Raw genomic sequence first — 12,017 nt, forward strand, 5'->3', positions numbered from 1 at the left:
GTAAATTTTGTATTTGTTTTGTTTTGTTGTGTTAAATGTTGAATAATAATAATAATAAAAAAAGATGACAGCATAAAATGAATGGAATGTCCGCTGCACTTTTTCTACACCCAAGTTTTCACATTTGGAGTTCATATTTTTTTTAATTTTCAGGTAAAGCTGTGAATCTTTCCTCAAGAAACTGACATTACATATTAATCATTTATCATGTCAAGAGAGTAAAATTCTTGTTTTCAGCATCAACTTATAATACTTATTTAATCATAATGAATAATTGTAATAAGTGGTTTAGACAATTATATTCATGTCATAATTGTGTGGTATAATTTAAAACTTGAGATTTTGAACAAATTAAATTCTTTATAATATATATATACTTTATATAATTTATTTGGGAAGTTCTTCCATATAGTTGTTTCTGCAGATGGTCAAGATCCTAAAGGGAGCCAACAGCATCATCGAGACATATGAGAATTAGTTTAACATAAATGATTTAGTTTTACCAACAATCAATCAGTCTGGTAAAATTCAAAGCTTACTGTAACTTGGTTGGTGTTGTTTCTGTGAAAGCGTTTTGATAACAGAGAATTTTTCATTAGAAATAAGTTGAATTACCTCATTAGAAATTCTTATTCTTGTCTGTGAAATACAGGTTTGTTCACCTTTTTCTGAGAAAAAAAACAACTCGTTATGATATCACTCATGACCAAAATAGACTTGCCTTTTTGTTATGTCAATCATTCACATGCTGTGTGTATTAAATGTATTAGCAGTAATACAACAGACACACTTGTTCCTCTCAGTCAGTCGATGTCAATGAAATTTTCTGATGTACTGACCTCAGACCAGCTTTCACAAGCAATGTTCGCTTCACTCTGTGATGTGGTCTGTTAATATTAGCTGCTAACAATGTTTGAAAGCCGAACAGTGAGACCATGAAATGTCTGATAATCTGAATCTCCCACTGTAGCTTCAGCCATGAGTTGTGATGGGACGTGGATGTGAAACAATATTGGAGTGACGGCAGACCTTGGATCAGCTTACCGGCCTGTTAGGACTATGCATGAGTGCTCAAAATAACAGATGGGTGAAAGTGATGCAGTGACTAAATACAAGTTGTTGTTGTTTTTTTTTTTTTATCTAAAAATGTATTTACACTAATGATTTAAATATTAACTAAAATAATGATCACATTTTTTAAATTTCCCCTGCCCACTTAAAAAACTGCAAAAAAAAAAACAAGAGCAGAAAATAGAGGAATGTCTCGTGTGAAATCACCAAAACTGTTTTCAAAAAAGGGAAAACATGTTCTCTGAGACCGTTTTGTGAGAAGTTGTCCTTATGTCTTTATTTGTGTCTTCATTGTTTTAGTCTTTAGTTTGGTGACAAACTGCTAAATATTAGAAACTATTTATAGGTACCATCCAGCTCATATGTGTGTGGATTAGTGATGGACAGCTCTCAGTCAGTGACCACAGCAGTGATACGTCCTGCAAGGAACTAATTAAACCTCGAAGCTAACTGCTAATCTCAATCCTGTCCTCCTGGATGGAGACTGGACAGCATCCACCGTCCCTCCGACGATGTCTCCCCTCCAGGAGGGAAATGTGAAGATGAGGGAGGCGAGACAGACAGTATCCTTCCCCTTCCCCCTCCCCCCCTCACACACACACACACTTCCAGCATAACAGGGAATATCGTGGTTCAGTGGCCAGCGACTGCTGAAGGGCATGCCGCTCACAGTCCCTCAGAGACACTGACGCTGTGTGTGAGAGAGCTTGCGAGCGAGGGACTGGTGGAGCATATCAACAGTGCTGGAGAGAAAGAGAACATACACAGTCAGTTATAGATTTTTTGGATACAACCACCTGTTTTTGCAAACAATCAGCTTCCCCCGAGAGTGCATCTATTTAAGCAACTTTGAGCAACATCTGATAGTTGAAGCTGCCAGACATGTCGGCTGCAGCAGCGGCCTCCCTCCTGGGATTAAATCTCACTATTCTGTTCAAACTTTACCTAGAAGGATGCTACACAAACCTTTCCAATGTTTTTGCTGCAACAAACACGAGTTATGTTCGCAGAGACGAGTTCCAGATAGACTGACAGAGTATGCAACTGAGTACAAACAGTGTTTACATTAGACATGTCGGTGGAGGGATTATGACAGCAAATGTTTCAGCCACTTCCAATTAATTTAGAAGAACAATCTCATCATCATCCTGACGGGATGCTTCACATGTGTTGCTTTGAATGTTCAATATTGCTAAAATGCAATCTTTCCATCACAAGTTTTGAAATTTCATTAGTGTTTTGTGCATGCACGCTGGGACAAAGATTCAAATGAAATATTCAAAGTTCAATTTCAAAATGCAGAAGCCCACTTCTATTCTTTGTTGTTAACTTTTACAAACACATTACCTTCTGATTTGACATGAAAGTGAAAAGTCTTTTTCACACTCACTCATCATTAGCATTGCAGGGTTGCTCTTAGGAGTACGCTGGAAAGTTTGTTTTCAGGGAAATTGTTATTCTAATCAGATGTTGGCCGATATGATGCTTTGTTAGTATCATGACGGTTTCACACATGAAAGATCAGTTGCATCACTTCATAGTTACAGTCTGCCTGCTTTTTAAAACGGTTCCTGAAAGGTGTCATTGTCTAAAAACATGCACTTTTACCTGATGTCAGCCACACTGAGAAACTCAGAAACAAGGAAGGGATGTTTGCCATGTGACTGCCATGAATAAGTGGCACAAATGTGACCAAAGTCCCCTGTAAAACATTTTGAGCACATTTCCCAAAATCTGATTGTCTGTATGTGTGAACTGATTCTACTGTCGAAGCTGTACTTGCTACCGAGACAAAGTAGTACAATTCAATTTATGCAGTCGTTTCATTCTCTGCTCTCTTTGAATCAGAGTCCATCTCTGTCACCTTACCACCCACCCAGAGATAATTCAATAACCTCTGCAAATGAGCTCTGTGTGTGTGTGTGTGTGTGTGTGTGTGTGTGTGTGTGTGTGTGTGTGTGTGTGTGTGTGTGTGTGTGTGTGTGTGTGTGTGTGTGTGTGTGTGTGTGTGTGTGTGTGTGTGTGTGTGTGTGTGTGTGTGTGTGTGTGTGTGTGTGCACGCACGCACGCGCTTTGGGCATGTGTGCATATGCACTGCGTTAGCTGTCATTTTCAGGTCAATCAGAGGTGATAATAATAATCATTACTCCAATTATGAAATTTAGAAGACGCGACTCGTACAATTGTTATCTATTTCTGCTGGGGCTCTCAGTGTGTGTGTGCGGCAGTGTGTGCGGCCCCCATGTTGAACCGGTGTCACTCCACTCTGCCATGTCCCACCTCTGTAATAGCCTCGTAGAGAGCAGCTGTGTGTGTTTAGCCTCTGATGTATAGCGCTCCAACCCCTAGCAAGCACTCAAAGGCTGCTGGGTCATTATGTTGACTGTATGTCTCTGCTCCCAGCATGCAGCTGGCACAGACAATAACAACAAGGCGGACATTTAGTGTGACTTAACAGAGGGCCTTTGCATATTAAGTTGCGAATTGTGTTTGTGTGTGTTGTGACTGAGGGCACAGATAAAGTGATCAAGTCAACAGCTTGCCGAGCTGTGATTGTCACTGATCCACCCCCCCTCCTGTCCTCGGGAAAAACAGTGCCATCTGCCACGGGCAATGCCAGCTTGGCACTCCTCACCCAGACTAAACTAGAGAGGGCACGGGAACTAGAAACAGTTTGACATAGGATACAAGGTCTCAATGTGAGCGGGGTTTATTTTTTGTGTACACTGGGGGCAGTTTGCATTGAATTTTTTCTTTTGCTTCCCACAAGTTGATGTAAAAGTATAGCCTGCCATAACAAGACCCAAGTTCACTGAGTGATTATATATGATCACAGCATAAGACTGAAGCTGTGACCAAAAGTCTGGTGGAGCCAGGCTTGTAAAGTGGACATGAATCTGTGAATGAGTGAGTTCATGTTCCTAACTTTCTGACATCAGAATATGATGAAAACACTCTTTTCCTTAAGTGCTTCACATACTGGAGAGAAGCAAACAGATCTTTTAATCCTTTGGGGTCTTGGCCACTGTTTACAGTTTTCTGTGGCCTCAGATCTCTTACTATGCAAAAAAAAAAGCAACAATTATAATTTGAATTTATAGTATTTTATTCATTCACCAAAACTTAAAGCCCAAGTCTTCAGGTAGCCAAGTATCAAATGATTTTCCACTTTCCAGAGGATAACTAACAAGGATTTATTTATTTATTATTTTTGCATCAGTCTTGAAAAAAAAAAAAGTGTTTATTTTTAATATCAGTCTTAAATCTAGTTGTTTCTTATGACAGTGTACTAGGGCCAGTGCTGGGGAATCAAATCAACATTTACAAATTAAAATTGTATATTTTTTTATGAGTTCTTGAAAAGAGGAATCATATCTCAGGAATAAAGTCCTGTGTTTCTTGGTTGGTCTGCACAACTTAAAAGCCCTCTGTCATGCCCCACTGCAGGTCCTCCAACACCACCATGCGGTGCACGAGATCTCCTACATTGCCAAGGACATCACGGACCATCGAGCCTTCGGTTACGTCTGCGGGAAGGAAGGGAATCACCGCTTTGTTGCTATCAAAACGGCACAGTCGGTTAGTATTTGTGTGTGTAGTGTGTGTGTGTGTGTACATACAACTGCTTAGCAAGTGTTTGTACATGTTTCCCCATGCAGCCCTTATGTGTAGGTTAATGTATGATTCATCAGGGTTTTTTCTCAGTAGCATGAACCTCTTGACATTTAGATAAGGACCCTCAAACACCAGCTCATGCCGCTTTATGTCGTTCATCAAACAAACTGTTTACTATGTAGAGTTGGAGCTGTAGGTTTTGTGTGTGTGGAAGGGGTCAGGTTCAGTCCTGCAGTAACATACTCTATATGATATTGAGTGCCTCTTTTGGACCCGTTATGATTGTTGTTGCTGTTGTTGTATCTGTGTGCCTGGCTTGTTTCGTCTGGATCCAGCTGGCTCGCTCTGTAGCCATATTGATTTCCCATAGTGAGTCGATGAGGGTTTGAGTGTGTGTCACCAGCTCTAATGGCATATCCATCCTCCTAAGGCCATGAACCGTGGCTCTTTGACTTAGACAGATACACACACACACACACACACACACACACACACACACACACACACACACACACACACACACACACACACACACACACACACACACACACACACACACACACACACACACACACAGAGACACACCCCAGTCTCTACTCACAAACACACCGGCTGCTCTCCAAAAACAGTTGCTCATCAAATGTTACCCTGCCTAATAGTGTAGCACAAAGCAAAGTTCTCATCAGTCAGGGGAGCTGCCATTCACCTGACGTGTGCCTGAAGAAAGGTCATAATTATATTTCACTGCCATTTTCAGGATTTGAACCAGCCATCACTAACACTCAGACTGTTAGTCGTGGAGCAGACAAAGAGAGGGGTGGAGGCTCGGAGCTTATGGTGAAGGCTGTAATTGGAAAGTAACCACTTTGATGTGAATTAACAAAGCGTTTCTGTCGTCACGAAGACTAAGACTTAAGGTTGTTCCGAAATGGCTAATTTAGGGTTACATTTGAAAGTAATTGGCTTACCACTCAACTCAAAGTCTCAGCCCAAGAAAGACATGTTTTATTTAGCCAGTTTCAGTGCAGATGGAGGGACCCTAATTGTGTAGAAAAGGATTGGATAGACAGTCTCTTAGTTCACAGTCACTGCTACAACTTTTTGGGAAAAGTTAGACTTGTAATTAATATGAATAGGTCTATTTGTTATGAAACCAACCTTCCAATTCGTAGGAAGGTTACAGAGAGTTTAAAGGCTATTCAGTGTCACGAGAGAACATGAAAACTTTGGCTAGCTGTTTTTTAAGAAGCCATTATATCTACAGTGTTAATGTGGGAATTGTTGAATTGTTGGGTTTCTCTGTATAATAGTGTAACGTCTCGTTGTAAGGACTTTAATGTGTTAAGTGCCATGAAATAACCTATGTTGTGACTTGGCGCTATATAAATAAAGTTGAATTGAATTGAATTAAATCTTTTATTTTTATCCCTTGGAAAAAGAATTCAAACAAAATTACCACAAAGAGAAAATCACAGCAGCAACACCAAAAGAAAAAAAAAGTCGTTCTAAAGTGGTTCAGCCTTTCTCTGTTAATGGTGATGTCCTCGTGTTTAGGAACAAAGCTTCCTTTGTCATGTCTAATGGAAAAGTTCCCTCCTAATGCATTTTAACATTTAGAGAAAACAGCTAGTTTGCCACGTGAAAGGTATTTTTCAAATGTACATTGTGGGTGTATGATGCTGGTCAATGGCTCGTTTATTCCCAAGGTTAACTATCCAAACACAGATACAGTACTTCTTTCAGTGTGTTCAACCTGATTTAGTTGCAAAATATATTTTTAACTATGTAAAACATCTGCCAATCAAAGTGTCTGGGAACAAACACTTGTTTCTGTATTCAGCATGAATAAAGTGAAGGGAAAAGAAGGGATCCATCTTATCAGAGTCACAGATACTGTACAAGCTGCTCGATTGTTTTCATGTTCCCTGTTTTTTACTGTGATCATTGTTGTAATTTCATATTCTTTCCCGAGATGTATAGTCATACACATTCTCTGGAGGAAAGTTTGAAAGTAAGTCGTGGGGAAATTTAGGAAATCACTAACTGAATTTATTTTAGACAAGACGGGTTCAGGGAAATTCAATGTACCAGGAAATAAATTCAGGAATACCCTGGAGGTATTTTGCCAATAACCAACGCCGGAATCTGTTGCATTAATATTCAATTGGATTGGAGAGTCGTCCGCCACCCTAAACTCCTGATCAGTGCAGATTTTAATAGAACAGTGTGTCTGCAGTGGAAGTCTTTATCACTACTTTTTGTTAGAATCATTTGTCAGTGTTGCCTCGGGCTACGAATTCAAGAGTGCTGAGCCGAGGTTATCTCATCTCGGTGGTTCTATGAGCTGGCCACTCCTCCGCTGATTCTCAACATTTCTTGCATTTATACTTTGAAAATTCAGTGTGTGCTTCTCCTACCTCAAAGTTTTGATTGAGGAAAAGGGAAAAAAAAAGAAAAAAAAAAAAGGCAAGAGCGACAGCAGGAGAAGATGGAGATTAAAGCAGATTTTGTCAAATGCAAAGCGGATCTGAATTTGAAAAGAGTGACAATATGTTTCACTTGGCTCAGCAGAAGAGGCCGTTTACCCCAGTGTGTCTGTCAAGAGCAATATAAGGCCGAGGACATCTCGCAGAGAGACAACGCTAAAATATCGCTGCTTTATGCAAGGCAGCGTTCAAGTCTCTGAACTCCGGGTGCACTTCACACAGTTCAAGTAAATAATTGATTAGGTCTGAAACAACATTGTACAATAAGACTCTTGGCTGTTGTGCTTTGACAGTAGTTATAAGTTGTGAGTCATCTAACTGGTTTGTTGTTGCTACTTTTGCTCTCCTGACAAGAGAGGTGGTGCGACGTAAGACGAGAGGCAAGTATCTGCTCTTGTTGCTGTCTGAACCAGCCCTGGAGGAGTGATTGTGCAGATAAGTGTGTGCAGCCTCTTTGCCTGTCTCTTTGTGTGCAGGTGTGACCTGACTTAGATTTCAGGTTCCAATTACAGCCAGCATTATTTATTCAGTAAAGTCTGGCACTTTCATTTTATTGAGTTAAGTCTTTACAACTGCAAGATCAATCAGTGTTAAACTAATCACAGAGGCACAGAAAACAGCCGATCACCGGGCATTGTTTTCTTTAAAGAAAGAGTTTAGTCAAACTATTATAATTATATTGTTTGCTTGTCTTTTCCTTTGATAATACATTCCGGCAAAGTTTACAAACTAGGGGACAAAAATATTCCATGACTGACATTTTGTTTGGGGATTATCACACCGCATCCAAAAATCAGTTGTCTGATTTTAAGATTTTAAGAGTTCTGTTCTCTCGGACAGGTTGCTGTAGTCACACATAGCAAGTTGAAATATAATCCAGGAAGTCCACTTTCTATAAAACATCCCTAAATACTGAAGGCTTGAGCAGTTTATAATAATATGAGACACTATTTTACAACTATAAATCTACAAAATGATTGCGATGACACTTTGTCTTTTTTTTATCTTGAATGTGACAAACCAAACATTAGGATTATGTCTCTGGCTTACTTTACAAAGTAATTGAACAGAAACATGCGCTTGTTCACATTTGATGCACCGATGCGGCCGGGTGTGGGATGTGTGGGAGTTTCAGCAAACGTTGCGCCAGATTAAATGTTTTGGGCCGATAACCTCTGCTTCAGGAACGCTGCTCTGCCAATGCCCTGCTCTCTCTGAAATGAGAGTGAATGAGGTCTTGGTCTCCTGTGATGAAGTAGGGCAGGTTCATATCTAGAATAAACAGTCACTGGTTCTGATCGGTGCTGTGTTCCTATTAGTTTCTGTGTCAATGGCTGGATAACGTGTCCGTGTCGTCCTAGGCCGAGCCTGTGATTCTGGACCTGCGGGACTTGTTCCAGCTCATCTACGAGATAAAGCAGAGAGAGGAGATGGAGAAGAAGGCCCAAAAAGACAAGCAGTGTGAGCAGGCCGTCTACCAGGTATGCTTACCTACGCTCTGTTCCTGTTTTGCTACTCTTTCCTTAATCATGTGCCATGCGTATGACAAGCTTCATCTGAGAAACTCGTGACAGACGAGTCAGGTAAGACTTTAAAGAACATCAAAGAATGACATCCGGAGCACCCACTTTCAGGTTTCATCAGTGGCACCATCTGCCCATTGTGCTTATTTCACCTCCCTCTGTTCTGTCTCTTCTGTTTTTTTGTCATGTTTAATTTCTCTTTATCTCTCTCTCTCTCTCTCTCTCTCTCTCTCTGATGATTGCCAAATGATTATCTGAATGCTGGGAAGCTGCTATGTCTTGCTGTGCTTTCCGCCTACTCTCTCTACTCCACCGGCTTAACCCTCCGCCTCGTCCCTCTCTTCTGTCTTCTCCCCTCTGCTCCCCTGTCCTCCCCGGTTTGATCTCTCCCTCTCCCTCCTGCCGCTGCTCATCCGCAGACAATACTGGAGGAGGATCTAGAGGACCCGGTCTACCAGGTAACTTTCCGACCAATCACGTCAAACTGCTGTCCCCTGCTGCCTTTCTAGCCAGTCAGCTTGCTTCTCTCTGTGTGCACTGTGGGGAGACAGCTCCTGTTTGGGTACAGTGTGGTCATAGCAGATGTGGACAAAGAGTCATCAGTAGGAGACACTGACATCTGTGTGTTCATGGGTCTGTAGCCATGGGTGCATGATTAGCTGATCTTCTTTTTCTCAGTTGCTGTGGGTATTATTTGCAGCTTAAAGTCTCCTCTGTGTGTCACAGATCTATTCTTCTACTGCTTTTCTAATGAGAACCTATTGACAATGATGTTTGACTAATCACCTCTGCAGTTTCACTACTTTTCTCTTAATTTCTTTATCTTCCAATTTCCCTCCTGCCTCTTTTTTCTCCCTCCTCTCTTTTCCCCTCTGCTGCTGATGTTGTAGTACATTGTGTTTGAGGCGGGACACGAGCCCATCCGTGACCAATCAGAAGAGAGCATTTATCAGGTACTCACAAGCTCATCTTGTTTGCTTGTGTCTCACTTAGCTTTAAACTAGAGTTATAGTGTTTAAGATGCTGGAGTTCCTAAAGGCGTTTAAGCTACAGAGATTTAATCTTTTTTTTACTGGCCAATCGGTAACAATTACATTACTCTTTAATGGGATAAGTACATGTATATTGTGGCCTGCTCTATAGAATTAATTGCTTCTGTTTTTAACACATGAAATGTAGACACAGGATGTAAAAGACCAGGCCATACAACCAGCCAACACCCTCCAGAGGGCCCTGACAGCTAACGCTAGCTCCTCCGGGATATGAGCCTTTCTGTGGGTGTACTCCTCGGAGACGTGGGTAGACCTCTGAGGGATGAAGAGGGGGAGGGTACGATGTGCGCGGAGGGGATATGGAGGTTATTCCTGGCCTGTGTGGAAGGCGGACCCTTCTCCTTTCCTCGCCTACCCTCCCCTCCCTCTTTTCCCGAGGAGATGAAAGAAAGCGAGAGGGGGAGAGAAAGATTAATCACCAGCCTCTCGTTTGATCTTTAAATAAAATGGATTGAAAATAGAGGGAGTGCTGGCGCGTGCACAATCATACACAAACAAAAACACATACAAACAAACACCCCTCCACACACATCGGGCGTAAGAAACGTGAGCCTCAGCCAGCCTCCAGCCACAGAGGAACTAATGTATGAATAAAGATGGCAGATTCTGGAAATAAACATGTGAAAGAAGTAAACAAGGCATTGAAAGGAGGAGAAAGAATGGGACAGGCTGTGCTAGATAGATATCCACATTTTTCATCAGTGCTATTTTTTCATATACCGCTCAGTCTGATGAGAGCACATCCGACTGGGGAGGAATAAAACTTGATTTCAAACCTCGTGTCACTGCAGGAGAAACCAAACCATACGATTCACACATATCAGCATTTTTCAATCACTGCAACTCATTGTTTCTTCTCATTACACACACTGTCAAATCTATCTGTCTGTGTGACATAGAGATATTACATGTCACAATGTGTGGGACAATCTGAGTTATTACATGTCTATGGGTGTGATAAGCAGCCTTATCCATTCTTTATTAAGGAGAGAGAGAGAGGCCGATAGTCTACTGATTAACCTAGTAGATGAGTTCTTGCTCCACAGATTTTAATTCTGATTATCCCTGCACACACACACACATAAATGTTCTACCAGTGACTGATAGGATCCCTGTAGAGTCAGGTTTCAGGGTTTTATGTTGGCACCCAGTGTGTCGCAGTGATGTGTAAAGTTTCATAGCCTCCACCGGCTCTCTCGGCTGTTCTCTGAATCTATTGGTCGATTGTGTAGGTTCCCACCAGTCAGCAGAAGGAAGGGGTCTATGACGTCCCAAAGCGACACCCAGTGAGTGACCGTGCGTTTTGCCCGTGTCCGACCACCCCCCCTTTCCCTCAGCCTGCCTCCCCCTCTCAGACAAACCTCTCAGCCGACCCATCATCACTCACCTGCAAAGCCTCCGCTGCCCTCCTATTTCACAGCCCTGCAGTGGTTGTACTTCCTCTTAGCGTATCTCGCATACAGTGATTCAGTGTGTCTCATTCTCCCCCTGAGAGGTTTGCTGGGATCCAGTGCCTCATATGCGCTGTGCTGTGCTGTCGTGCTACTTGTGCTGTAGCTGTGGTGACTGGTGCACTTTCCCATCGTGATCTCGTGGTGCCTGCTCCTTATGGTTTAACTGGGATAATGTGTGTGTTTGAATGTGTGTGTCATGTGTCGATTTGCTCAGTGAAGCATGCCTGGCAGTGGTTAGCCACCGTTGAATCCAGTAAATACCTGCATGACCATATCCCAGATTGCATTGAACACATTTTGTGACTGCTGCAATGGAAGTTATATGTCTGACTATAAAGGTGCATGGCCTCATATTTTTACCTTTATATCTCAGGACGTTGAACAGTTTTTCACCCTATTCATGCGTGTTTGCAATGAAAGTCTGTATCTCTACGTGTGTGTGGTACATCTTTAAGCTCCTGTTACTGGCTCACACTGCCAGTGGTTATAATGAAAGATGACCTTGGCCACTGTCAGCCTGCACTATAACTCAGCTCCTCTTTATCTATCTATAAAGGTGCTACTTATATTGCTGCCTGGTTTAATCTGCTAAAATCTTCACACTCACAGTAATCAGGCTGCTGTCATGTGCATGTGTGTGTGTGTGTGTGTGTGTGTGTGTGTGTGTGTGTGTGTGTGTGTGTGTGTGTGTGTGTGTGTGTGTGTGTGTGTGTGTGTGTGTGTGTGTGTGTGTGTGTGTGTGTGTGTGTGTGTGTGTGTGTCTGCGTAGTTGTATGTTTACATTTATATCCTGCAGCAGTGTGTTCCTTCAGTCTG

General features: G+C 41.9%; 1 protein-coding gene across 5 annotated transcripts in view; it reads left to right on the forward strand.

Moving 5' to 3' along the window:
• Positions 1 to 12,017, forward strand: part of dab1a (DAB adaptor protein 1a) — a 215,744-nt gene that overhangs the window by 189,175 nt on the left and 14,552 nt on the right. For 4 of the 5 annotated variants that reach the window (XM_069699157.1, XM_069699158.1, XM_069699155.1 and 1 more), the window contains 5 exons: positions 4,519 to 4,650; positions 8,534 to 8,653; positions 9,115 to 9,153; positions 9,586 to 9,648; positions 10,980 to 11,033. In XM_069699157.1, the coding sequence (XP_069555258.1) occupies positions 4,519 to 4,650; positions 8,534 to 8,653; positions 9,115 to 9,153; positions 9,586 to 9,648; positions 10,980 to 11,033 (408 nt within the window). The remainder of the gene's footprint in view (positions 1 to 4,518; positions 4,651 to 8,533; positions 8,654 to 9,114; positions 9,154 to 9,585; positions 9,649 to 10,979; positions 11,034 to 12,017) is intronic. The other variant, XM_069699160.1, reaches the window with a different exon arrangement.

This window comes from Brachyistius frenatus, unplaced genomic scaffold (assembly GCF_029030835.1).
Source record: "Brachyistius frenatus isolate BFR_SWC_R1_liver_20210118 unplaced genomic scaffold, ASM2903083v1 Contig_29, whole genome shotgun sequence".
Taxonomy (NCBI): Eukaryota; Metazoa; Chordata; class Actinopteri; family Embiotocidae; genus Brachyistius; species Brachyistius frenatus.